General features: G+C 45.6%; 1 protein-coding gene and 1 long non-coding RNA gene across 5 annotated transcripts; one reads left to right on the top strand and one right to left on the bottom strand.

Annotated features, from left to right (window-relative positions):
- Window positions 1-696: 696 nt before the first annotated feature.
- On the bottom strand, window positions 697-16,935 carry Cipc (CLOCK interacting pacemaker). 4 transcript variants are annotated; one of them, XM_048449284.3, is made up of 4 exons: window positions 16,776-16,935; window positions 10,888-11,074; window positions 6,384-6,553; window positions 697-4,301 (listed from the first exon to the last, which is right to left on the bottom strand). In XM_048449284.3, exons 2-4 carry the CDS (start codon window positions 11,021-11,023, stop codon window positions 3,408-3,410), a joined length of 1,200 nt encoding a protein of 399 aa, XP_048305241.1. In that variant the 5' UTR covers window positions 11,024-11,074; window positions 16,776-16,935; the 3' UTR covers window positions 697-3,407. The 4 variants fall into 4 exon arrangements, with proteins under 4 accessions (XP_048305241.1, XP_085553474.1, XP_048305242.1 ...); XM_085697348.2 differs by lacking the exon at window positions 16,776-16,935 and adding an exon at window positions 16,542-16,734; XM_048449285.3 differs by lacking the exon at window positions 16,776-16,935 and adding an exon at window positions 16,359-16,381.
- LOC148120475 (uncharacterized) lies at window positions 16,131-27,355 on the top strand. Its single transcript, XR_015739214.1, has 3 exons — window positions 16,131-16,305; window positions 26,163-26,315; window positions 26,877-27,355. It is a non-coding gene; the product is annotated as an uncharacterized LOC148120475 (long non-coding RNA).
- Window positions 27,356-27,938: the final 583 nt, after the last annotated feature.

The raw sequence follows: 27,938 nt of genomic DNA on the forward strand, positions 1-27,938 counted from the left end.
CTTCCTTTTCTGGATGCCACTTCTAGAGGATGGTCTCTCTATTTCAGAAGGACCTTCTTGGACCATCTTTATCCATTTTTATTTCACTTTAGTGGCTTTACAACCATATCTTAAAGTCACTCAGACCTCTGTGTGGGCCAGAAATAATTCTAGAGGACTTCACACTGCCAACCCTGCAGATCTTTCCATGAGAGTAAACTTGCTACACTCTCAGCACCAAACATGCAGGAAGCAGGCTGGACTGGGAAGCAGGGAAGCCGTCTCCCTGTACACACTTGCTGAGGACCTGGTTGTAGAAAGAGCTTCAGATTGTGTGCCTTTGCTTCATCCCGGTATACAGCCGCAGCTATTGTCATTTAAAGTTCTCTGTGGTGTGTCAGATGGAGCGGCCACTGGACAGTCCCCTCATTCTCCCACCTCTAAGGATGGCACACGACTCAGGCTGTCTGTGCACAGCACCGAAGTCTGAATAGTCTCCAATATCCAGCATCCAAGTCCATATCCCAAATAACACCAAATGATGTCTGAAGCTTCTAGCAATCCACAATTATCCTAGATGAAAGCCTGTTTTGAAGGAGTGGCTGGGAAGGCAGAGGTGCTGCGGTGGAGCCCAGGGCCTCACACACACTAGGCACGTGCACTCTACCAATGGCTACACGCCCTGTCCTTAGAAGTCTCAAGCAGTTACAAAGCAAATAGCTTTCAAGTAAGTGACTTTTATTTTTTCCTCTGACATTTCACAGTCAGTTTCCATATAACTTCACACGTTCTGAAAAGAATTCACATTTGGTAAATAGTCTATACCCTAAGAAGGTCGCAGCTGAAAAGCCACTTCAGTATATGTGCAAGAGTCACTTGTGTGCTGAGGAATCACACCAGAGAAGTCAGACGATGCTATAATCAATAAAACAGTGTAGTAAATTACAAACGACATTAAATTTTATACCTAATTCAATCAGGAACCTTTCTAAATGTGTTCCAATATTGTCAATACAATGCAACAACGGTTCTCCTATGGGCTGGCCTGAGCTAAAACTGTCTTCTCACCTTGGGCAAACAACAGCGCTGCACAGTGCTTCATCAGGACGTACAGCATGCACCACTGGGGCTGTTGCTACTTACAGCTTTGGGCAACCAACGAAGATCTTTCGATCCACTCCAGGCTTCCTCCAAACACTGGTGTAGCCTCTGCCTCAAAGGCTCGCTCCTTCTAAGATCTAGCTTCTCTACTAGCGTCCATCTGCTTCCAGCTCCACCAGGAACAGAACACAGACTAGAGACTTGCAGTTATGGCTCTAAGATCACAGAGGAGCGGTGACCCTCCCTGCACTGAACAGTGAAGATCTATGGTGGCTTTCACCGTCTTTTATGGAGACAGGAAGGGCAATGAAAAGCCATATCTAGGAGGAAGAGTCCAAGAGGCTTAGCTCCACTGAGGGCTTTTCCAGTGGAGTACATTTGGTTCGCAGCAAGTGCTTCCAGCCTTCTGATGCTTGGTAAAACTTGCGGCTGGTGCCCAGACTGTTCTGAATGCACCTGTCTCTACAGCTTTCCTGCCAAACATTCTTCCAAAAAGGAAGCTTCCTAGTGGAGTGGCTAGGATACCATACAGATTGTGGGGAAGCATATCACAAGGAGCTGAGTCTGTCCAGAGACACTGGCTCTGATTTTGGAAACTCTTTCAGAGTGCAAACAGCAGGTAATAATTCTGTGTTGATCAGAGAGTAAAGAGATTTTACCAAGTTGATTATTTTTTAACTAGTCATATCCAAACCATATGTCTATATGAACACAGTAGAGTTAACCCGAGTCTTACAACCAACTCCTTAAAAACTGTGACCCATGGGCTGAAGAGATGGCTCAGAGGTTTAGAGCACCGGCTGGTCCTGAGTTCGATTCCCAGCAACCACATGGTGACTCACAACCATCTGTAATGAGATCTGGTGCCCTCTTCTGATGTGCAGGTATACAGGCAGGAGGAACATCATATACATAATAAATAAATCTTAAAACAAAAATAAACAAATAAACAAAAAAAAAACTGTGACCCTTAACCCTGGACCTAGTATAGCCCCATGAGTATCTTTCTCTGTGCAGAAAACTACACCTGCGAAGGACAAAGATTTTTAAGGGGATAAAAATTTTAAACAAGACGATAGAATCCTTTGACTCTTTATGGTTTGTAAAGAATGTGTCATCTAAACCTCCTCATAGTCCCCACCCCTAAGGCCAGCTTCTGAGAGGAACACCACACTTCAGCCCTGCTGCCACAGCTAACAAGAGACACAGGGATGGGCAGAACTCAGATGTGAATACAGGGAAGGATCCTTTCTGACTTTTGTGCCTTCTTCTAACCTCAGGGCTTTACTTAATTCAGAGTTTAAAAACACAGTTACTTTTCCCCCACAGAAAGAGCTGGGTGAGGCACAGACAAGAGACCCTGAGGTCTCAAGCTTCTGATTGCTAATGCTGATGGAGGCTTGTTTTTTAATTTTATATTCATCTACATATCTAGTGTGTGTGTGTATGTGTGAGGGACAAACTGCAGCGGTTGGTTCTCCCCTTCTACCCTGGAGGTCCAGGGAATCCAATTCAGGTCAGCCGTCTTGGCAGCAAGCTCCTTTGCTCACTGAGCCATCTTGCAGTCCTGTCTCAGGCTTTTTATAAGACAGGTTGTGCTATTTCAAGCATGAACTAACAAAATCTTCCAGCTAGTGACAAAAAATGCTGGCTTCTTTGACCCTTTAATCAAAAAAGCAATTCATCAAATACAATTCCAGATGGTACTAAATCCAATCTATATTTTAAAAATCTGAAGTATATGCCTACTTGTGTGAGATCTGATGTATGATCAATGTGTGAATCAGACGCTCTGCCCTTTCTCCCACAACTTAAAGGGGAAGAAACAAAGCCTCATGTGATTAAATGCTTACACCCAGGCACAACCTGTGCCCAAAGCATTTTAGGTTTCACCCAACTGGCACAATGCCTGATAGAATATAAACACAGCCTCTATTTTTCTCTGTGACTAAGATACTTGCGGGCGGGCCGTGAAGGGATCCTTAGGTCACTGACTCCGTGGTTTGACAGGTGTCATCTATATCACTGGACCTTGAACCATGGACAGTGAGTGGGAAGCTGGGAGACACCCACCGTTACCTCTCCTTTGTCCCAGGATCCAGCTAAGTGCCCACAGGCTAAGGAAAAGGGATTCAGAGACAATTGGAGGTCTTCAGAGAACATAAATGTACTTAACCTGTGCGTGAACCACAGATTAAGACGGCAGCCAGGGACTGGCACGTGGCTTTGTGAGTGAATTTAGAAAGAAAGCTCTTAAATAGGCCGTGGAAAACAAGTGGAGATAGTAAGAGTGTAAAAGAACCAAATAACTGAAAAATGCCTCTGTGCTAAATGTCTGGGTGATCAGACAATGCGTCTAGATCACTGCCTGAATGACTGGATCCAGACGCTAGTGAGGCCTGCAGCTTGGCCCACGCCTGAGGAGCCCTGCTCTTGGTGGCCTCTATAAACATCTGGGTTTGCTCCTTCAGTTGGTCTAGTTCCACCTGAGTTGCTTGGTTCTGACGAATCAACTCCTTGGTTTTCAAAGTAATTTCCAGCAAACCAGACTTGTGGAGGACCACTAAGGTATTCTGGAAGCGCCTGTGCTTGCTCTGCCTCTGCTCTGAAAAGATGTCTGGGCTGCGGCAGAGCTGCTCCGCGGCCCAGAGCGGTGAGCTGTAACTGGCTGAGAGCGGCGAAAGAGGGGAGCTGCTCTCCAGGCCGTGCAGAGTGCTGTCGGAGGCACACACAGGACTGGCGGGTGAAGCGAAGGTCAGACTGGGAGCTTTAGCCACGTGACTACTGGACACAGGCTGAAGAGTCTGTGGACTCCCACCAGCCCCCAGGGAGGGCACTCCTTGCAGCGCTGAGTCCTCGGTGAGTTTGGAGCTGGGTGGGGCTGGAGTGGAAGGACTGGAGAGCACAGGGCCCGTCTTGGCTGGCTCGCTGGAAGACAGGGCCGGGCCCAGTCTCTCCTTACAGATTTTCTTCAGTACCCCACTCGCTCCTCTTTCTTCCGAGCTGAGGGAAAGACTCCTTTTGCCTGGATGAGGGGCTATTTTGGTGTAAGAATTGAGAATGGGCAAGTAGTTTCTGGAATCTGACTTTTTCTCACCAGTATGGCAGGGGCTGACAGGAGATGGCACCGGCGGGTGAAGGACAAAGAGCTGTGGCTGTGCTGAGATCACCTCAAAGGAGGGCTGGACAGTCCAGGACTGGAGCTGGGATGAGCTGCTGCCCTGCAAGCAAGGAAAAGAGCATTGCATTCAGGATGGGGGGTGCAGCTCCAGCTTTCACCCAAGGCTCAGCTACAGATGCTTCGGGTGCTCTGTGTCCCTCATGCACAGGGGAGCCCTTGTTGAGAACAGGGAGGAAGTGGCCTAAAATACACTTATCTGATATCATACTATAAAAAAAGAAAAACCAAAACCAAAAGCAAGCACAAAAATATTTTCCTAGGGGAAAACTTGAAAAAATACCTGGGGGTTTTATTTTTGTTTTCAATTCTGTCTCTGTGTGTACCTGTATATAGGTAGGTGCAGGTGAGTACAGGTGCCATGGTGCCACAGTTCAGCACGGGTGCTGGGACCAAGCTTGGGTCCTCTGGAAGAACAAGTGCTCCTAATTACTGAGCTACCGCTCCAGGCCTGAAATGCCTGCTTTTAATCAAGGGCTATCACTCAGATAGAGAAACTGGAGGTAGATGAAATAATGGCACAGTCAAGGCACAACTGAGGCAACAAAAACAGAGGGAGCTCAATCTCCTGGCCAAAGCTAAGAGATGCTAAGCTCAGGTGGGGCTCGACTCAGTTGCTGGAATGCTTGCCGAGCATGCTTGGAGTCCCTTATTGGACCCCAACACCACATAAGACCTGGCATGGTGGCAGATGCCTATCTTCCCGGCATTCAGGAAGTAGAAGCAGGAGCATCAAGAGCTCAAATTCATCCTCAGCTACACAAGGACTTCAAGATCAACCCAGGCTACTGGAGACCCTGTCTCAAAACACAAAGATACCATCCCCCAAAAAAATCCTGGAAGAGACTAGCTTGTCACTGAGCTTCCTAGCTCCTAGCCACCCTAGCAGCCTGCCAGCTGTCCTGTGTCCCTCTGCTGGAAAAGCCTCCTCACTCCTGCACGTCCTGGAGCAGCCACCCTAGGCTGTAATGTGTGTGGTTTGTCAACACAGCCACAAGGAAGGCAAAAGAGAACCAGAGAGGGAAACAACCCGGAGTAGACACCCAAAGGTACCGGGCAGCACTGGCGGGCTGGGACAAACTGACTTGGGCTCTATTCCCTGTCTCCATGCTCTTTCCTTTCAGTGAGAAGAGCTGAGGTTCCCGCTAAGATGGATCTACCAAGCAAAATGGTCAAATAATCATTCAGAACTCACCAGCTGCCCACCTTGCTGATCTCAACGAGTGTTCTTCAGAGGTGGCCAGGCAGTGTTCAAACACTAAGGGAGTGCCATGCCATGCTATAGCCATGTTCTTATAACCTCCAGCTAAGATGGGAAGGGTCAACACCAAAACCAGATTCTCAATACTCCAATACATAAATGTATCTATTTTCAGAGTAAATTACTGTAAGTTTAAATGTTGTCCAACATAAATCACTTATTCTACCTTAACCAAGTTTTTATGAATGAGTTCTCAGTCGCAGACCCTATAACCTAACTAATATTTTCATCCACTTGTGTTTCACATCTAGATAACAATCATATGATGGACATTGCTCTGGGCTACAGCCCAGTCCACACTACTCACAGGTTTACAATCTCCCAATGGACTCACACCCCACACAAGTGAAAACCCTGTTGGCTCTGCCATCCTCAGCCCACAGAGCTGCCCTGGCACCAAGGTGTGGCTCTAGCTTAGAAACTGCCTCTGCTTCTGAAGCAAAGATGTCCTTCCTGCTGTGTTTCCTTGTTTGAATTGTGTCTTTGGCACAATGTTAATTATGTATCTCAGCTGCCCTCTCTCTCTCTCTCTCTCTCTCTCTCTCTCTCTCTCTCTCTCTCTCTGTGTGTATACATTCAGTAATACGATGTGTACATGTGAGCTCAGGTGTCTTCAGGTCAGAGGAAGGCATGGTAGAGTATTTGCAGAACACATATACAATTTAAAAAATAAATCTTAAAGACAAAAATTTAAATCAGAAAACAAACAAGAGCAAACAGCATCAGTAGTTGAAAGGTAACACTCTCTCCTGGGAGGAAAGTCCCCATCAGTGTGACTATCTAGTTTTTGAAATCTCTTCCTGCTCAGCGCGAGTGTCTGCACAGGAAGACGCGGAAACTTCCATCGGCAAAGGTCCTCCTCACCTGCTTGACCAGCACATTCTTCATGACCAGCATCGGGGACAGCGCAGGGAAGGCGTTGTCTGCAGCTCTGGAGTTGAGCTGCAGCCTGTCCTCTCTGCTGCAGCCTGAGGTGCTCAGCACGTCCTCTGATTCCATCTGCTCTGCGGAGCTCAAACATTCTGAGCTCCCATCTGGTGGGCAGAAAAATGGTCAGTTCACGTGGGCTCTAGGCTAATGGCTTGTAACCCAGCCATGGACTCCCTAAGAGAAAGGAACGTCTTTGACAGATATCTCTGTGAGTTTTCTGAGGTGGAAATTTCACTGGATGTTCAACAACCATCGCTCTTGCTCTAAAAGTCTAATCGCTCTGCTTGACTTTCTTCAGATCCTTAGAAACTGGCATCAGAGTCGAGGAGATGCCATGTAGCCGCCAAAGAAGAAAGATGCCAGAACTTTACTAGTAAACCATGAGCCTCACGGTAAAATATAAACAGAAATGGGTTAATTTAAGATGCAAGAGCTAGCTGGAAATATGCCTGAACCATCAGCCAAACAATGTTGCAATTAATACAGTTTTTGTGTGATTACTCAGGTCTGGACACCTGGGAAACTAAAGCGCAATCTCCTTTTACAGATCAGAGTACCATCAACAATGAGGATGGAAGCTGGAGCAATGACTCAGCAGTTAAGAACACTTAACAGAGGACCCAGGTTCAACTCTCAGTACCCATATCAGGTGAGTTACAGCCTCCTGTAACTCCAGTTCCAGGGGATCTGATGCCCTCTGCTGGCCCCCAAAGACACCTGCACGTATGCAGTACACAAACTTACGAAGAGACACATACATACAAATAAAGAACCAAATCTTTTTTAAAAAAGAAAGAAAATCAAAAAAAGAGACTAACTTAACAGTTTCCTTGTGTTTGGGGATATGTACGACATCAACAATGTAGTGATCTAATGATTCCAAAAATGAGGATGCTATCAGAAAATCCAGAATGTGGGACATTTTATAAAATTACAGTCCTATCTTGTTCAAAGATGTAAATGTCACAAAAGAAAGAAAAGATGGGAAGCTATTCTGGGTTAAATAATGTTAAAAAGGCAGGCTATCTATATACAATGCACACTTCTCAATGGCAAATAGCTATATGTACATTACTGGGACAATGGGAAAAATCCAGATAGACTGCAGTCAGAGAGAATTCAATCAGGGTTGACTCTTGGGTATAATAATGGCATTATAATTCTATAGAAGAATGTCCTTGTTTCTGAGATTCATACTAAAAATTTAGAGATGAAATACTCATTATTTGAAATTTACTTTTCAAACAGTTAAGTCAATGTATGCAGGGGAGGATATGAATAAAGCAAAAATGAAAATTCTTAGTGGATCTGAAAGAAAGTATCTTTGTTGTGGGGGACTCATTCACTTCCCTTTAGGTTTGAAATTTCTCAAAATAAATTTGGAAAAATAACTAAAATAGAAAATACCATCCATTTTGGTTCTGTAAATTTTACTGAAGTGCTTCTCGGCCAGGCTTCTGGCAATGACCAAGTGAGAATTCCATCATATCCAAGGCAACTGGAATAATTCAGGCAGCAACCATGTTCCTGGAACCTGCCCAAGAGTGACCAGCATTCACTGGCACTGCCTTCTCAAACAGGAATGAGGATGGCTACTTTTAACACCACTCTGTGTCAGAACTGTACTAATTAAAACAACTGCCCTGCCCTGACAAAGCTGGAGACTTTAGAAGACGGAGCAAAATGCCAATGGTCCTGGGAATTATAAACAGAAGGACTGTGGGTGAAGTTTGTTTCCTTCTTTGACTCCCTGAGGGACTAGACTTTTACTATGAGCATGGATTACTTTTATGATCTAGAATCAGATCAAAACGCAAATGTGATATTGAAGGAGAAAAAAGCCCTTCAGTGTTTTCCAGACCTTCGACCTTGTTTTATAGGCCCCACTTTCCAGGCCCTTCCCCAGCCTCAGTACCAGAATCTCTAGGAGGGTCTAGGAAGCTAACTCTTTAATAGATGCTTCAAGTGGGCTTCATGGTACAACAAACCTGGTAATTAACTCCATTCAGAGAAGGGAACCCAAAGTACTGCAGGCTGGCTCACCCTTCCCTGGACTGTCCCTGGGCAGGACACTAATTCCTCTGTTGTTCTAATCCCCCGGGTCAGTGCGGTCCCTCTCTGAGTAATATTCTATTTATAATTGAGCTTCTCATTCAGCACGCCTACTAGACGGAAACATACCAATCTAAGAGGTGGAGAGTCCTAGATTTCCTGACAGCAGTGTTTCCCAGTGTAAGTCAGTTTTACATGAGTGGATTGTCTCTGCAACCTGTGTAACACGTATAAACCTTTCTTTAGAAAAAGCTCCATTCCCAGGATAATAAGCCCAAATCCCCTGGCATCATCCTGAGGATCTCCTGGGGGTAATAATGTTGACATTAACTCAATATCTAGAGTAGTACTACCCTCAGCCCTAGGAAGAAGAACCTCAGCAGGAAATTACGAGGCTGAGGTGGGGGTGCAGTCAGCCCTTCTGAGGACGGCTAGCCATGAAAGCTGCCCTACTATCATTTTTCTTTTTTATATTTTTATAATTTATTTAGTTTTATTCTATGTGCATTGGTGTGTTGCCTGCATGTATGTCTATGTGAGGATGTTGGGTCCCCTAATACTGGAGTTACAGACAGTTGTGAGCCTCCATGAAGGGGCTGAGAATTAAACCCTGGTCCTCTGGAAGGACAGTCAACACTCTTAACCACTGAACCATCTCTCCAGCCCTTTTTTCTTTTTTTTTAAAGATTTTTTTTTTTTGCGCCCATGTGTGGTGGTGTACGCCTTTAACCCTGGCATTTGGGAAGCAGAGGCAGGAAGATCACTGTGAGTTTGAGGCCAGTCTGGTCTACATAGTAAGTTCCAGGACAGGCAGGACTACATAGACAGACCCTGTCTCAAATAATTGTAATGATGATAATGATAATAAAAGATTTGGTTGGGGGGAGTGTTTGGTTTTTATTTTTTGAGAAAGGGCCTCATCATATAGCCCTGACTACCTTGGAACTCACAGAGATCCACCAGCCTCTGCCTCCCAAGTCCTAGTATTAAAGACGTATTCCACCATCCTCCCTCAAAGATTTGTTTATCTCCCTTTATGTATATGAGTATGTCTGTATAAACATTCACCATGTACATGCAAGTGCCCTCAGAGACCACAGGAGGGCATCAGACCTCCTGGAACTATTGTTACAAATGGCTGTGCACCACCTGATGTGCGTGTGGACACTGAACTTGGGTTCTCTGCAGAAGCAGCAGTGCTCCTAATTTCTAAGCCATCTATCCAGCCTCCTGTTCTACTTTCTTAACTCTAATGGAGTTTACAGTTGGGCTAGATGGATCACAGTCCAAACACAAAGTATACAGTTATTAGGAAAAACTGTTAGGAGGGGTCTTTTTTAAGTATAGCAAAATTACTTTCTAGGCAACTGTTAACAAATCATAATTTGCCTACCACATAAAGATGGTTCAGCCAATGACAGACCACATAAGAGATGATGACTATACCATATAGCCTAATTATGTAACAGGTTGTATCATCTAGGTCTATAAAAGTAGACTCTAATGTTCACACAAAGATAAACATCCCATAAGGACCAGCTTCTCATTACATAATGCATGATCGCTCACTTGTAACTGACCTTCATACTGTTACAAGGCAAAAAGATATGAAAAAGGAGTTAACGCAACAGAATTCTGACCATTTTTAAAAACACTTGTCTTTGAGACAGACTCTCATGTAATTCAGATTGACCTTGAACTCATAAGTAGTTAAGGATGACCCTGAACTTCTGATCTTCCTGTTTCTCCTTTCCAGTGCTGGGATTATAGGCGTGTGCCAGTTCGCCCAGTTTTATGAAGTGCTGGGGATCCTACCCAGGACTTCCTGCATACTAGGCAAGCACTCCACAATTGAACTATATTTCCAGTCAGTGTTTAAATAATTTTTCTAGTAACTACAGTTTGAAATGTAGGATTGAAAGTTAAAAGTCAGGGGCTGGAGAGATGGTTCAGTGGTTAACAACTCTGACTGTTCTTCCAAAGGACCCGGGTTCAATTTCCAGCAACCACATGGCAGCTTACAACTGTCTGAAAATCCAGTTCCAGGGGATCTGACACCTTCACACCAAAGCACATAAAATAAAGTTAAATAAATCATAAAAAATTATTCTTTAAAAGGGAAAAAGAAAGTTTAAAGTCTAAATTGAAAAGAACAGCAAATTACTTTTTCAGAACTAACTCCATGGAGCCTTGATGGATATATGCCACAAGATACCAGAATTACCACCACCACCCCTTGTTTTCTGAATTGCTGTTTTTAACAGCTCAGAGAGTTATTTATCCTGCATGTGAAAGCTTCTTATTTTTCTTACACTAATGAGTTTCAGGGAGAAATGTTTCCATGCAAATCATTCAGTAAAAGGCAGAAGAGTAAGATATTGCTGACCTGAAAAGCCAGAGTCCTTGTCTGAGTCAGCAGCCACCACGCCGAGCGCTCGAGCTACTCTTTTCCCCTCTGGGCCTCGACCTGGCTTGGCAGGGAGCCTTCGAGGGCTCTCTCTGGATGGCATTTTCCTCTCCATGGTCGGTGTGCTGGAAGCTGGACCACAGGTGATCTTCGCATATGGACTGCTCTATGAAAACAACAATTACATAAGAAGTCATTACTGGAGCGTGAACCAGGTGAGCCAAATGGTGAAGAAAGGAAGGGCAAAGATGCTAGCCTCATCCACTGTAGGAACACCTTCTCTGGTCTAAGTTTACTAAACAGAAAGGTTTCCACCCAAACAGAGGTTCACCATCCCCTTGCTGCCCTCTGCTTCCATTGTGAATTCAAGGCACACAAACCACATTCAGTGGAAGCTTTGTGAACTGCTAACAAAGGGACATTTGATTAGCCTTTTTGGAATGGGTAACCAAATAAACTTGCCCTCCTCCCTGAGGAGAGGAGAGGTAACAGCAACCAGCAAGGGTGCTTTCCCAGTAGACCTCTGCATGATCGTCACCTAAAGCCATACTCACAGTTCTCAGAATGAAGTCCTGAGCAGAGTACCAATGTCAGACATGCATGCATACTTACACATACTACTTCAAAAGATTTTTTATACTTATTGTATTTATTTTTGTGTATGTGTATACATTTGAGTGAGCACACATATGCCATGATGCATGTGTGGAGGTCAAAGGACAACTTGCAGGAGTTAGGCCTATCCTTTCATCTCATGGGTCCTGGAGATCAAACTCAGGTTGCCAGGTGGTGAGCACCTTTACCTGCTGAACTATCTCACTGGACCTATATACTACTTTTTAACATAAAACAATACCAAAAAAACCCACAAGGGGACTGGAGAGATAGCTCAGTGGTTAAAAGCACTGGCTGCTCTTCCAAAGGACCAGGTTCAATTCCCAGCACGTGGCAGCTCACAACTGTCTATAACTCCAGTTCCTGAAGATCTGATACCTTCACACCAATGCACATAGAATAAAAGTTAAATAAATTATTTTTAGAAAACCCACAAAACTTTTACAGCCCTGAAAGTATTGCTCAGTAGTAGAATGCTTACTTAGAATACTAAAGGCCTAAGTTTGATCACAACAAAAAAGCAAAAACATTTATGTATAAACATCATATTTAAGAAGTGTTTATGGAGGGTGGGCTGAAAAGATGGCTCAGCAGTTAGGAGCAGGTTTGATTCCCAGCACCCACATGGTGGCTCCCAACTACTCTAGTCCCAGGGGATCCAATGCCCTGTGGGCACTAGGCACACAAGTGGTACACTGACATACATGCAAACAAAACATTTAATATACATAAAATAAAATTTTAAAAAGGTAAGCGCTTATATTGCATAAGGGTATGTAACATGTATTGTTCCTAATACTGTTCTTGAGTTTCACCGTAAGCTTGAGTTTACCTGCTCAGCTGTAATCCCATTTTTCAATGAAGCTCAGATACATCACATTCAGTCACATGTACACATAGAAAACATGTATCAAGTGCTCCTATCAACTGGGCATTGTGCTAGACTGAGGACACAGAGTGACTAGGACAATTGTGTTTATATCTTTCCTGCAGCCTGTGATCTAGAGAGAGAGGAACAGATACTAAACAAGTATTCACACAATTGACGGTTACATTGACAGGAGCTACGAAGAAGTGAGGCTAAAGGTCAGGAGCACCAGGACCAGGACCAGGACAGTGCCCTGCGGCTGGAATCTGGAGCACGAGGAGTCAGCAGGCATTAGGGGTCAAAGGCTAGAGGTGAGCCAAGCAGTGTGTTCCAGGTCAATGTGAAGGCTGAAGGGAGAAAGAACTTGGCATACTCAGAAGTGAATGACCAGGACGGCAGCGCACAGTGCAGGAGCAGGATGACCTAAACTGACAGTGGGGTGGGGGAAGAGCAGGGAGAGCAGACACACAGGACAGACAGGCCTTGAAGTCGCACATGCTGGAAAGACTGTGGATATTAACTAGGAGACAGTGGGAATGGTGGCACACTCCCAGAACTCACCAGGTGGACCTCTGTGAGTCTGAGACCAACCTGGTCTATATAGTGAGTTTAGGCCAGCCAGATCCTGTCTTAAAACAACAAAAACAAGGGACACTTTGGGGATAAGAAAACAGGATGCCACAAAGGAAAAGAGTAATAATGAAACTAGGCAGATGTAAGCAAAGTCTGGGGATGCTTTAATTTGCAATCTACTTAGGACTCCAAGCACCTCAGCCAAGCAGCACTGTGCCTGGAATATCCTGAAGCCATACCTGAACATTTCTGCTAGTTCAGGACCTAGTGAACTAGAGGGAAGACTCAGAATGAGAAGAAACAGGAGACACATGCTTCCATGCTACCATGAGTAACCTCTTGCTCATATACAAACAGACCAGAGGTTTTCAACATGTGAGTCGCGACCCCTGTGGGGGTCAAACAACCCTTTCACAGGTCCACATATCAGATATACTTCATGTCAGATACTTATATTACAATTCATAACCGTAGCAAAATTACAGTTATGAAGTAACAACAAAAACAATTAATTAAAGCATTAATGTTGGTCACAGCATTAGGAAAGTTGGGACCATGTTATAGACAATTGCAGTGAACTAAAGGCACAAACTGATCAGAGTGGAAGGAAATGCTAACCGCGATTCCAAGTAAAAGTCATTCTGCCCCACGCCGAACTCATGTAAGGTTTGTCACTCTCATCCGGCTCAGTCACACACAATGACAAGCAATGAGACTGTCACATTTAACAAAGCACTGCCCAAAGGCACTGTTTCTCTGTGTGACAGCGACAATGTTTGATAGCCCGGACAACCCTGTTTAAAACGTAGACTAAAATGTAAAACTGTATCCCTAATTAAAGCAGGAGCCTATGAAAACCCAAGAAATGCATCTAGTATAATTTTCCTAAACTAATGTTGTTCAAAAGTGAACAGAGCCTTCTTGAAAATGAAACTAGATGTGGCTTCCGGATAGCATGCAGACTGAGGTCTGCCCGAGCTGATGTCCCAGAGAGGAAGGGCAGGTCACGTCAGGTGCAGCTAATTAGGAATCTGAGAAAGCGTCACACTATCTTACTAAACACAGGATATTTTACAGGCATGTTAGAGAAAGCATCCCAATTTAGTCTTCTATGACCCTCGTGACAAGACAATGAGAAAGTTAATAAAATGTTAGTACTGTTTAAAAAATGCAGTCAGTGGAACTACAGAAAAGCACACAGGAAGTTACTCTGGTTCACAGAGAATTTACAGGGTGATGTTGACTGCAGAACCAAAATATAGAAACTTTGACAAATCTGTTAAATTCTAAAATTTTAGATTCTAGGGAACTGGTGGCAATTGGGAATAAAAACAACAAAACCCCACACAATTGACTTTAGAATGGCAAAATATCTATTCTGGATGCAAAAAAAAAAGATTAAAAATATGAAAGCCTGTCTTCTTGATTAAGTTCTGTTTAAGCAGGAAGAAAGCCTTAGTGTTACAGCAGAGGTGGCCCATGTGGGAAGGAGTACCAGAGTTACACCCACCTCCCTTCTTTGGGAGGGAGTGGGCTCACACACACAACAGAAGAAACCCTGGGCAGAAAAACAGAGCGGTGGTATTTCCCACCAGTACCCCTTAAGCCCAGGACCACACAAACGGCAAAAGCTAAAACCTCAAGAAATCAAAAGGGTTTTATTTTTCCCTCCTCAGTATTATTTTACAATAAAGTTATTTACAAGATTTGAAAACGGGTTATGCGGTCTTTACCCGCCACTTCATCTCTCTGCTTCCTGACAAAGATGGGAAGCCACTACCGCTTTCTATGCATGAGGACTAACTGATGCTCCCACACAGACAGAGTGACCCTAATTGGGCCTCATTTGAATATACTTGTTACACATTATCCAAAAGGTTGTCAGCTGGGACAAGATACAGCAAAACTCAAAACAGGAGCTCAGTCAGCACATAGACTCATATCAACTGGTACAGAACAACATTCTCAGAAGTACTCCACAGCACCTGGGGCTTACTTCCATTTTTCAGTCCTGACATTAGCGTCACTATTTGTCGCTAGAACCTCAGAGTTGTTGGTTCTGTTTTTATTTTGTTTTCATCTTTGCAACAGACTTGTGAGGTATTCAAGAGAATAATAAATTCTAACAAACATCAGTCTGGAAGTCCCGGAAAGTCAAAGCAGTTTAGCTGTCGCCAAACACCAGAGTTCAGGTATTGACAATAAAGACTGCATTTCCAAACACCAGGATCACCTCAAGATCAAATTTTCAGGTCTAGCCCAATATACCCCCTACTTTAAGATGAAGCCATTGGGACACGTACACCAACCGAATTAAAAACTGGTGTGACCCCCTGTCTCTGGGGAGTCTGGAGTTCGGGATGCAAAGGCGACCAGCGGGCTCCGGGAAAACATCTGAAATGCAGCTCTTAGCCCTCCCCTTTTACAGCTACTTGGCAACATTCCTGAGAGCGAGCTCACGCTCCCTTTAAATGTGTCACATGTATGGCATGCTGTGTCACGTGTAAGACATGCGTGCATGGAGAGGTGTGAGGTGAAGGCCCAAGCAAAGGCTTATATAGAATAAAGTGGTAAGGTCATAAAACCACAGCTTTTGCAAATGGGTTGGTAGGTTTTCTCTGAAGTCCTTTTCTTTTGATCTGCGTTCTCAGAATTACCATTCCAGAATGTGCATTTTAGTGGCGGAAAAACTGCACCACACCTGCCTACGTGTCTGTTATTCATATTCTCCTTCTTTCTCCTCTCCATTCCCAAAACTGGCTGAAAACGCCTTGTCAAAGATCCGGCCCTGCACCACACGGTCACACGGCTTCCCACGCCTCTCTCCATCCTCCTTCAAAGGGGGCCGTGTGATTCGAGAACGTTCTCAGACCACTTTAAAAGGGGGCTCCCAGGAACAGTGCCCACCTACCCACTCGCACCAGCCCACATGACATCTGTGCCAGGCAGCATGCACACCCTCCAGGCATCAACTAGCCTGCCAACTCAACAGGGCAGAATTGGGCAGACCACAGGGCTATGCCGTGACTGGCATACCACCAGTCTCCAGGGCAAATGCCCAGGCAATGCCTATTGCCAGGACTTGGGCAATAAACAGAGAGCTTGGCTCTGGCCTGGGTCCTGGGTCCAGATCAAAACTGCCCGACCCACCCACTAACCATTGACTTCTTACTTGGCACTATCCAGCCACCTTCTTCCTCACAACCCTCTCTCTTTGGCACCACGCCTGGCTAGTTGGCCTAAAGTAGGGGACCGAAGGCCTCCGGAATAGACAGTGCACCTGTGTCCGGGCATAGCTCCTAAATGAAGATCCTAGACACTCACATAGACTGACTCACTCGGTAAGAAGCCCTCATGCCCACCAACCGGCCCATTCCCAGACCCCTCTGCTTACAGCCGGGCAAGCCTTCAGGATCTCCTCCCGCAGGAGCCCGGGTATGCAGGGCCAGGCCAGGGCTCACATGCCCTAAGGGGCTCACACCACTTGCCCCTCACATGATGCCCCTCCCTACAAACACACCGTTTCGGCCTCACCCCAGATTCCCTTTCCCACGCGGGCCCGACCCTGACAGCACACCAACTAGCAGCAAGCCAGGGATGGCGAGTCCTTCAGCTCCCAATATTTGGCGTCCCCGTTCTCCCAAAGTCCTGGTTCTCCTTTGTGTCCACTCCGCTCTCCTTCCTCTTCCACCTGTTCCCACCCGCGCTCTCAGTGCTTCCAGTCCCAGCCTCCCAGTGTCGCCATCCCAGTTCCCCCCCAACACAACAACCACCGCTGTGCCCGGAGTCGAGCGAGCCCTGCCTGTCTCACCTACGGCCAGGGTCGCCGCTCCACCAACAGCCCGGCAGGTCAGCCGGCGCATGCGCGAGCCGGGCCTCAAGACTCCATGACAACCCGATATTCGCCGGGTCTCTAGCTATCCCCCAGGCCTCCCGCCCATTTCTCCTCCCCCTCGCCTCCGCGACGGCTTTCGCCGGCTCACGTGACCCGACTCCGCGGAACTAGCACCACGGAGACTGCGCGCTGTGCTCCTAGACGGGCACTAGAAGTCCCGCCCTCCCCCCCCTTCCCCGCTCTACGCCGGAAGACCTGCGGCGCTCTGTCCGCCGCGGAGGTCCTCTCTATGGTCGGCGCCTACGGCTTCGCCGCCATTTTATCGCGTCCCTCCAGTTATTGTGTTGAGAGCTGGCACTTAGGACTTGGTTGAGGTTATGGTATTGAGGGCGGGGGTGGTGGCTTCTAGCCACACAGCAGGAGTCGGGATTCGTCTGGGGACTCTGAGGGGAAGCTACTCTCGGGGTGTGTCCCCCCTGGGGACCGGAACCGGACGCGCCGGGCCTGGGGTGGCTGCAGCGCCCAGCGTGGGAGGAGTCCCGCGGGCTGGCAGCCCGGCGCCGTGGCCCTGCGGCTCGCTCACGTTTTTGCCACGCCTGTCGCCTGATTTGCTTTCCCGTCCATCCTCCAGACCGTGCACGAGGGCTAGACGCAAAATTAGTGGGATGATTTTATCCCATTTGATGTTTGGCTCGCTTTGCCTGGTGCTGTGGGAGATGTCGGGTGTTATAAACGATGTCCCGTCCCTGGCACTGGAAAGTTGCCCCTCCAATATCATGAAGGGAAAGGGTAGCACAAAAATGAGCATAATCCCTAAGAGGAGTGCTTCACAGCGTAAAAGGAGGACCGTTCGAACTTGGTTCTGGAACTATCCTTGTCTGTCCAACCCGGGACTCCAGGAAGTGCTGTTAAACATAAAGTAAAATGAGGGTATTACGGTTTTGGCCGCATTAGCGGTGTCAAGAACTCAGGGACCACATGCAGCTAATGGCTGCTTTATTGGACAGCGAAGATTATCACATGTTCTTGGCACTGCAGATAGTTAAATTGGACCTTGCAGATCTAGACGGAGAGTGGTCCTGCAGTGGTAATCCAAGCAGCTTAAAGGTCATAGTTAATCACATTATTCGTCCAGACACAGGTGATGCTAATATATTAGCATGAATGTACTTATTAGCATAAGCCCTCCCAACAAGTAATAGTTGAATGCCTGCACCGTGTAAAGCTGTTGTTCGGGAAATGGAAGAAATGAAAACAATGGTTAACCATTATCACATCATTAAGAGCCTGAAGGTTTACATGCATTTTTCTCTGGACGCCTCAAAAATCGCGTGGCGTCGGTGCTGTTATTCTTTGGTTATAAACTAGGGAACGGAGGGTTGTGCCCCTGACACAGCTGCAAGGCCTGAGCTTAACAGGGAAGACACACTGCCCTTAACTAAAAACTTCAAACACCTTAAAGATTAAACACTTGAAATAAAATGGTCTAATAACCAACATGAGAAAATGTAAGTGTCGAAAAAGTGAACAAATCAATAAAAGCAAAGGAGAAAAAAATTATTCAGCTTGAGTCATTGTTGAAGGGGAAGACACTGGGTAAAACTGTAAGTAAAGATAAAAGCCATTTTACAGTAACGGAAGTGGGATAATGCACACAGGCGGGAAAGAACAAATGAAATATGCAGAACCGTAGGGAATGGCTTTGTCTTGGACCTCAAAAAGGAAAAATAAGTCAGATTTCTCTTGCATATTAGCAGACAGCTACTTGAATTTCAAAATAAAAATCAGTGGTATGTATGGATAAACGTAATTTTATACGCATTTTACTCTATGAGTTTATATGAAGAAATTCATTAAAAAAAAAGATAGGATATTGTTGGGTACCAAATCATTTTTTTTTTCTTCCTTTATTGATTTCCCGGGGTTGTAAATTGGCCCCTGTATGGATAGTTTTTGTGGCCTGGGGCCTTTAATCATTGTTCTAAGATTCTTGGTTGGGCTAAGGTCCCTGTTAATGAATAGATTTTGAAGCATGATTCTTTTGACTTTCAGGTCTTAGCAGTTTGAATCCTCCCCAGTGCTGCTGGAGACTTATTTTACCAACACCATCTCCAGCAGGGGGAGACATGATACCTTAAATGCTGCTCTAGAATTTGAGATTAGATTTCCCCCTGCAAGCAGTGCTGGGTCAGAAATTTCAACTCTGTCCAGTCTACTTCTATAAATTATCACCTATCCATATGAAGATTTGACTTTTTAGTCCCATGTAAGGTGTGTATTGTGTATGTAGACATGCATGTATGTGCATGTGTATGAGATTTTATATTAATATTATATGCACACAACTTTTCAACTCTTAATTTTTCTTTATTTGTAGGTTATGTCTCACTATGTAGCTGTGTCTGGCCTGGCCCTGTACTCACTTTGTAACCCACGCTGACCCCACTTTAAGCTCACAGTAGTTCTCCTGCCTCAGCCTCCTGAACACTGGAACTACAGATGTGAGCTACTATGCCTGGAATACTTTCAAATATTTATAAATAATAATCATTTTGTCCAGGCTTGGTGGTACATTCCTATAATCCTAGCTACTTGAGAGGCCGAGGCAGAAGGATGACTTGAGCCCAAGAGGTCAAAGCTACTCTAGAGACAGGGGCTGGGGAAAGAGCCCAGTGTTTAATAAATAAACAAATAGATAAATAATTGATACATAGATTTGAATTTAAAATTAGTTATTTTAAAAATCATTTACAAGACACTAGTAATGTGAACCAAGGAAACCATCCAAAATACCTAGTTTCAAATCCCAGCTTCTTTCAGTATCAATTTATAAAAGAAAGGGCACCTTGAGATCCCATATACGAAAGATATAGGTATAATCACAATGTAAAAATTGGATAATTTCAAGATGGGCATGGTGTTGCACACCTTTAATCCCAGCACTCAGGAGGCTGAGTTAGAGGCCAGCCTGCTCTACAATACAAGTTCCAGGACAGCCAGGGCTGCACAGAGAAACCCTGTCTCAGAAATCAGAGTCATCCAAAACCAGAGTCACGTTCTCATTTCTCCAGCTTTACCAAGGACCAGAAAAAAACACAAGGACTAGATCGGTTCCTGGACCAGCATTTGGGAGCCAGTGATGGTGTGGGAGAATTATCTGCATTCTGTCAATCATGTATTTTAGTAAAACGCTGATTGGCCAGGCAGGAAGTATAGGTGGGTCAACCAGATAGGAAGTAGAGGTGGGGTGATGAGAACAGGAATATTCTAGGAAGCAGGAAGCTCCCTCCGCCATTCCTGCCCAGACCACTGAAGAGGCAACATGTGAGCTGACAGCTAAAAAAGGTACCAAGCCATATGGCTAACACAGACAAGAATTATGGGTTACTGTGAGATGTAAGAATTAGTCAATAAGAAGGCTGAGCTAATGGGCCAATCAGTTTATAACCTAATGTAGACTTTGTGTGATTTTCCTTGGGGTATGCCGGTTGTGGGGTACTGGGTGGGACAGAAACCCCAACAAGCAGGCCCCCTCATGTTACACAGTGATTTCATTTTTCTGATTTCCCTTGGCCATCTGTAACATCCTCTCGTCTTAATCAGTACCTGGCATTATTAATGCTGGCCAACTAGTAGAATGAGGATCTGCTAGTGCGGTAAACACACGTATGCCCTGGAGGATCTGCTGGTGTGGTAGACACATGCGTGCACTGGAGGATCTGCTGGTGTGGTAGACACATGCGTGCACTGGAGGATCTGTTGGTGTGGTAGACACATGTGTGCACTGGAGGATCTGCTGGTGTGGTAGACATGTGTGTGCACTGGAGGATCTGCTGGTGTGGTAGACATGTGTGTGCACTGGAGGATCTGCTGGTGTGGTAGACACATGTGTGTGCACTGGAGGATCTGCTGGTGTGGTAGACACATGTGTGCACTGGAGGGCCAGAGTCTTGCTGAGGGGAGAGGCAGCTCTCCAGCACGGACAGTCTCACATGGGCACAGATATGGACAGGTCAGAAGTAGAAGGATGCACGGCCTCTTTCCCTTCAGCAACCACGTTACTTCTCGACTGGTCTTCATGGTGGCAATCTGGAAGAGCAGGATCATGAGGAGGACAATGTCCAGATACAGTCAGGAGGCTAACATTCAGGCACAGTTTTGAGTCCAGGGCCAGGAAATTCCTCCCAAGCAGCTAGCTTGCTTTCTCTCTCCTTGCTGGTACTCTAAACTCCTCTCACATTCAAATACTCAGTCTCTGATACATAGACCATTCAAGGCCAACCTGAGCTTCCTGAGACCCTGCAGGGAGACGAAGGGAATGAGAAGGAGAGAAGGGTCACTCTTCCACACTTGTGATTCTAGAAAAGAATCACCAAAGCCCCACTATTCTTGTCTCTCTGAATCATTTGTGGGGTTTTTTTCCATTCTGATCATTTGCTTAAGAATGCTCTTGAGGAGCTAGAGAGATGGCTCAGAGGTTAAAAGTACTGGCTGCTCTTCCAGAGGACCCTGGTTTGATTCCCAGCACCCATATGTCAGCTCACAAACAGCTGTAACTCCAATCCCAGATGGTCTGATGCCATCTTCTGGTCTCTGCAGACACTGCACGTCCGTGGTGCTCAGACATAAACACAGGTAAAACACTCACACACATAAACATTAGCTGTTTTTTGTTTTTATTTTTTTTAAAAAAAATGCCTCCTTAAATTTGATTTAGCTCAAGGCTGATGGTATTTAGAGTCTATAAAGAATATCAGAAGAGCGGACATGTGTAGTGTCTGTGTGACAGACCAAAACATTCATAAGAACTGTACCACACACTCCAGGAGGAGGTAGACTGGTTTGGATCTGTGAAGGTGTCACTCCAAGGGTTGGTCAGTTGGGTCTGTTTAAGACTCACTGAACCTGCTCCATCACTACCCTATATCTTAAAAGATTAGCAGACTGAAGGGCTGGGTGGATAGCTCAGTCAAAAAAGAACGTGACATGAAAGTATGATGCTCCAGCATCCAAATTAGAAGCCAGGCATGAGTGTGTCCTGCAATCTCAGCAAGGGTGATGTCTTCGTTACTGTCCTATTGCTGTGAAGGCACTGTCACCAAGGGTACGTATAGAAAAACAGCATGTAAATGGGGCTTGCTCACAGTCTCAGAAAACTAGTTCATGATCATCATGGTGGAGAGACTGAGGTGGCAGGCAGGCAGGCACAGAGATAGAGCAGTAGCTGAGAGTTCACATCCTGATCTGCAGGCAGGCAGAGATAGAGACTAGACCTGGTGCAGGCTTTTGAAATCTTAAGCCTACCCCCAGTGACACACCTCCTAATCCTTCCTAAACAGGTCCACCAAACAGGACTCAAATATATGAGCCTATGGGGGCCATTCTCAGTCAAAGCACCACAGGGAGGTAGAGACAAAGGGGATGCCTGAGACTTCTAGGCTAGGCCAGCATTAATCTGCTAGTTCCAGCTCCCAGTGAGATGGATGAAAAATTGAGATGGGTGGCTCCTGAAGGCCAACACTCAAGGTTGTCCTCTAGCTTTCATGTGCACACACATATGTGCACATGCGTGCACACACACACAAATTTATATAGGCAAACAAAAAAGAACTAAGAACCTGAAATTGGTAAAGGAAATTAAGTTTACTTACAATTTGACCAAACCAGGAAGAGAGACTCCTAGTTTCTTTCTGATGTAGGTGGGTCTTCTGTCTATGTGTTACTTTCATTGGCTAATAAAGAAACTGCCTTGGCTTTTTGATAGGGCAGGATTTAGAGAGGTAGACTGTTCAGTAGACTGAACAGAATGCTGGGAGAAAGAAGCAGAGTCAGGCAGACGCCATGAAGCTCCAGTCCGAGATGGACGTGGGTTAGAATCTTCCCAGTAAGCCACGACCTCGTGGTGATATACAGATTATTAGATATGGGTTAGTCAAGATGTGAGAGTTAGCCAATAAGAGGTTAGAACTAATGGGCCAGGCGGTGTTTAAATGAATACAGTTTCTGTGTAATTATTTCGGGTAAAGCTAGCTGGGAGCCGGGCGGCGGGAAGTGGCTGGCTGCTCCTTCTACATCTCTCCACTTCCTCTGTAGCAGCATTACAGCTCTATAGGAAGTATGAAATAAGTCAGGAAATATGCAATGTGTAGTTATCAGAGCCCTGTGTAATGCCTTCCCAGGAAGCAAGTTCCTTTAGCTAGCTGGTGCCAGGACTTCAGTCTTTCCCTTCCCCTAGCATGGGATTCCTGGGGAAATTTTCGTTATCTGGAGTTCACTGTTTCAAAAGCCTGATAGTCAAAGGGAAGGGTGTAAGTGTCTCCTCTTCTGACAGCTCCTCTCCTGCCACAGCTGGGCAGCACCACAACGGGCTGGACCAGCAGCTGCCTGACATTAGGGTGAAGTCCTGCCCAGTTGTTCATCAGGACTACCTGGATGGTTTATCTCTGTCTGTCCAGAACGTGCGTCTCTGGGCCTCATTTCCTAATCTTGGAGCCCAAGATCTCAAAAGGAAGGCTGGAAAGCAAGCAATCAGTTTCCGAAGACTCAAATACCATAGGCTGCTGGGTGACTTTTTTTTTTTTTTTAATTTGGGTGGGGACAACTTTTTGAAAATTTGAATGAAAAAAGTCAGTCCTCCTAATTTAAATTCAAATTCTCTTTTCCTTGCCTAATGTCAAAGAAGTTTTGAGACGGATAAAGCACTCATCCCCACTCCCGTGCTTTATCACGCTTTCAACCTGTTCTGAAGATGCTGATGGCGTCAGGACCTGCAGCTCAGTGGATTCCTCGCAAGGCCGCCCGCTTGTCTATGAAGTCATGCGCCTTGGAAACCGTACAAAAACAAAGGCATCATTAAGAAGTCTTTTCTGCTGGTGTAAAAAGTGTGAACTGCTCACCCAGAACTTGGGCCTCTTTGTAGTTTACCGTGTCCCTTTTAAGACTTGAAAAGCTGCTTTTATCTAGTGAAAGCCTCATCCAGTGGAGCCAGGGGACAGAATCCGGAGCCCTCATTGAAGTGACAGCCATCCACACGCAGGGCCCGCCGTGCTTTTGGTCTTCTGCTTTGTGGTCAGGGATAACAGGATCACCCACAGGATCTGCCCCCAGGGTGAATCCGGGAGAACTCCCGGCAATGCCACGCACTAATAGTCTAATGACATTCTCCCCGCAGCAACTTGTGACAGGGCATGGGGGTTTTCTCCAGTGTCATCACACCCCAGCAGGAGTGATGGTGTCATCCAGGTGTAGGTGTTCTTAGCTGTCCTTTACCTGTTGTCTCCCCATGTCACACACAGCCAAGAAAGCAGATGACAGGCTCATCTCTATTACGCGGGGAATTACCAAGTGGTTGCCTAGCAACTCCCATAGAGCAATCAACACGGTCTCTGTTGTGGTATATGGAGTGGTTGGCTTTCCTCTCAGGAACATTTGCATATTTCTCTTGGGTCTCTGGAAAAAAAAAATAGGTATGTCTCCCCAGCTCCGAAGCTATTAAAATGATCTTTGTCCTGCTTTTCCTTCAGCATCCACGCTAGGGTACTTCACTATCACAATAAGTGACAATTATTTGCTCTGATTATTAATACAGCAAATGCTCCAATTCAATTCAATTCAGTAAGTGCTTCCCATGTTCTACATGGCACTCTACACACTATAAAGAATTCTGAGGATGAACAAGTGTGGCCCCTGTTCTTAGCCAACTCGAAATTTAGTGTAGCTAGGTGGGGAGCACAGCTCCATGGTAGAGCATTTACCCAGCACATACAAAACCCAGGGCGTGGTCCCCCGCCCCGGAGGTGGCAGGGAATAATGGATATAATTGCTTACATCTTTGATATGTATAGAAATTACTTGTTTACATGTGTGAAACAAGTGTGTATATGCGATATAAAGGTATTTTTATTTAGGATAATTCCTTTGTGTTTGATCAAAAGTTTTTTTTTTTTCTTTTCTAGATCCCTGCCTTTCTAACTTACAGCTGCAATCAGTTCAAAAAGCTGTAATCAGTTCAAAATCACTTTAAAGGCCCAGCTCCTATTGGAATCTAAATAATTAGCAGCTCTTAAAAGGCTCTTGTAGGAACGTGTCGCCGATGTCTGATAGGATGGCGCAGCCCAGCGCCAGCCTGCGCTCCAGTCTTTCAGGGTAATTGCTGCTGTGGTGTTCACAGCCTGCACCTCTGTTTTACACATTCCACTTTAAAGAAGCCTCTTCCTTACCTTTCTTTGTCTGCTTTGGAGCAATGCGACTGCCTCTTTGATCCTTTCTAACTCAGACCGACAGGGAGACATAGAGGGAGGACTGTATGCCGTCATCATCGAGGTGGCGACCCAGGACTCCACCGTCAGCGTCCATGTCAGGACTCATGCCCTTTGGGCTACCAGAGATCAACCCGGGATCCAGAAACCTGCCATGGAGGGATGGGGACCTTGATGCCATGCCCAGAAAGTCTGTCTGGGCCAAAGGAGTAAAGAATGACTCAGAGTGAATCCGTGTGTTTTTCTGGAAAATGTGATAAGGGTTTGCAAGGCAGGTCTACCGACTGTCAATGTGACAATAACTAACTGCCTAGTGTCAAAGTTAAAAAAAGGGCCTGAGGCTGGCGAGACGGCTGAGAGGTTAGGAACGCTTGCTGATCTTGCAGAGGACCTGGATTCACTCCCCAGCACCCACATCTCTCTCAAAACCAAAACCAAAATGCAGTGGTAATGGCTCCTACTGTCAAGCTGACAACCTGAGTTCCATCCCCTGAACTAATCTCAGGATACACACGGGGGAAGCAGAAAATCAAATCACAGAAGTTGTCCTTTAACCTCCACATGCATGCTATGCCATGTTCTTGCCCATCCCCCAAGACAAGTAAATGAAATAAAAAAAAAAATGTTTAAGTGGACCTGGGACAGATACTCTGCTGCCCTTCGATGATGGCAACCCCTTCACGGCTGTAATCTATAACCCATATCCACAATTTATTCAGTGCATCTTCTCCTTCTATGCTGCAATGGCAAAAATTTGGCCTCAGAAGCCTATATCCAATCATATCTGATTCATTGTCCCTAACACAGAACAAAACCTATTTTCTTTCCATTCAGAAACCCTGCAGCTAGACTTTCCCTCGCTGCTGCTGTGGGGACAGTTTCAGAGAGATTCCTTGCTTTTAACTAAAGAGCCCTCCAAGAAGTGGGGGGGGGGGCGCTGGTTAATCAACTAATGCGGGGGGATGGACTGCCCCGGATGCTGTCCTGTAAGTTTTATCTATTTACTTTTAAATTTATTTTTATTTTATTCTATGTATATGGATTTTTTTTAAAGATTTATTTATTAATTATGTTTACAACATTCTACTTGTTTGTGTCCCTGCAGGCCAGAAGAGGGCACCAGATCTCATTACAGATAGTTGTGAGCCACCACGTGGTTGCTGGGAATTGAACTCAGAACCTCTGGAAGAACAGTCAGTGCTCTTAACCCCTGAGCCATCTCTCCAGCCCTGGATTTTTTTTTTAACCTATGCACAGTGTGAGTGTGTGTGCCAGGCGCCCTGGGAGGTCAGAAGAGGGTATAGGATCCCCTGGATCTGGAGTTGCAGATGGTTGAGAGTGGTCATGCAGGTGCTCGGAATCAAACCCAGTCCCCTGGAAGAGAAGCTCTTAACTACTGAGTCACCTCTCTAGCCCCTATTTATTTATTATATGTTTATATTTTGAGATAGGGTCTTATGTAATCCACCCTGGCCTTAAACTCCCTCTCTAGCTGAAGATGACCTTGAACGTCTGATCCTCCTGGAATGCCTGTGGTGCTGGAGAGCAAACCCAGGGCTTCCAGAACTCAAGATCTGTGCTCTACCCTCTACACTCCAAGCCCCTTTTGGTTTCAGGGTTAGGGACTGGATGAACCCAAGGCCTCCTTTGTAGCCTTGTGCAAGCTAAAAGTATGCACTTTACCAAGGAGCCCATAGCGTTTTTCATGGTGTCATTGCTGAAGACAGAGTTTTATTGTGACCCACATATAGAAGAAAGAAGGCCTGGTATCCCAGAATGCTGAACTTCAACATCCCATTTGTACCTTTCTGTGTTCTAGCTACACTACACGTCATTAGCCTCTACGGAAGATCTCCTCGTCAGGCTGTTTCTGGAAAGTCCTCAAGGACTCATGAGCAAACCAACTATGTACTTCTGCTTCAGCCTCTCCGCTGATGACCTGACATTTGCAAGCCCCTTAAAAGGAACGCCTCTGTAAGAACATCGCCACTCTGCTGGGAACAAATATTCTCTCCCTTCTCTGCTAAGGCCACCGTAGGTCAGCAACTTGACAAAGAGGAAGGCAGGGAGAGGCAACGACCCTCTCACTGAGTGTGTACTATTTTCTTTTCTTAAAATATTATCATCTTGGGGCTGGAGAGATGGCTCAGCGATTAAGAGCATTACCTGCTCTTCCAAAGGTCCTGAGTTCAATTCCCAGCAACCACATGGTGGCTCACAACCATCTGTAATATCTGTAATGAGGTCTGGTGCCCTCTTCTGGCCTGCAGACAGAATATTGTATACATAATAAATAAATATTAAAAAAATATATATATTATCATCTTATTTCTTTGTGTATTTATTTAGAGACAGGGTCTTTCTAAGTAGTCCTGGCTGTCCTGGAACTCCCTATATCGACTGGGCTGGACTTGAACTACAAAGATTCTCCTGCCTCTGCCTCCCAAGTACTAGACTAAATGGGATATGCTACCCTTTTACACACTGTAGTGTACTTCCTTAAGTTGGACTTCACACACACTGGTGGTGCATTTTCTTGACTAGTTGGACTTGATGAACTTAATCCCAGCACTCAGAAGATAGGCAGGCAGATCTCTGTGAGTTTGAGGTCAGCCTGGTCTACCTAACAAGTTCCAGACCAACCAGGGTCGCATAGTGAGACCCTGCCTCAAACCCCCCCCCAAAAAGCAAAACTGCTTGTGCTGTGGGTTGGACAATGATCTGTACCCTGTCACTTGTATTTTAAATAAATGCTTATTGGCCAGTAGCCAGGCAGGAAGTAGTATAGGCAGAGCAATGAGAATTCTGGGAAGAGGGAAGTTTCAGTCTGCAGTCATCACACAGACAGAGGAGGCCAGACACAGAGCAAGCAAGATGTGAC

The sequence above is a fragment of the Myodes glareolus genome, chromosome 11 (genome assembly GCF_982192425.1).
Source record: "Myodes glareolus chromosome 11, mMyoGla1.1, whole genome shotgun sequence".
In the NCBI taxonomy this organism is placed as follows: Eukaryota; Metazoa; Chordata; class Mammalia; order Rodentia; family Cricetidae; genus Myodes; species Myodes glareolus.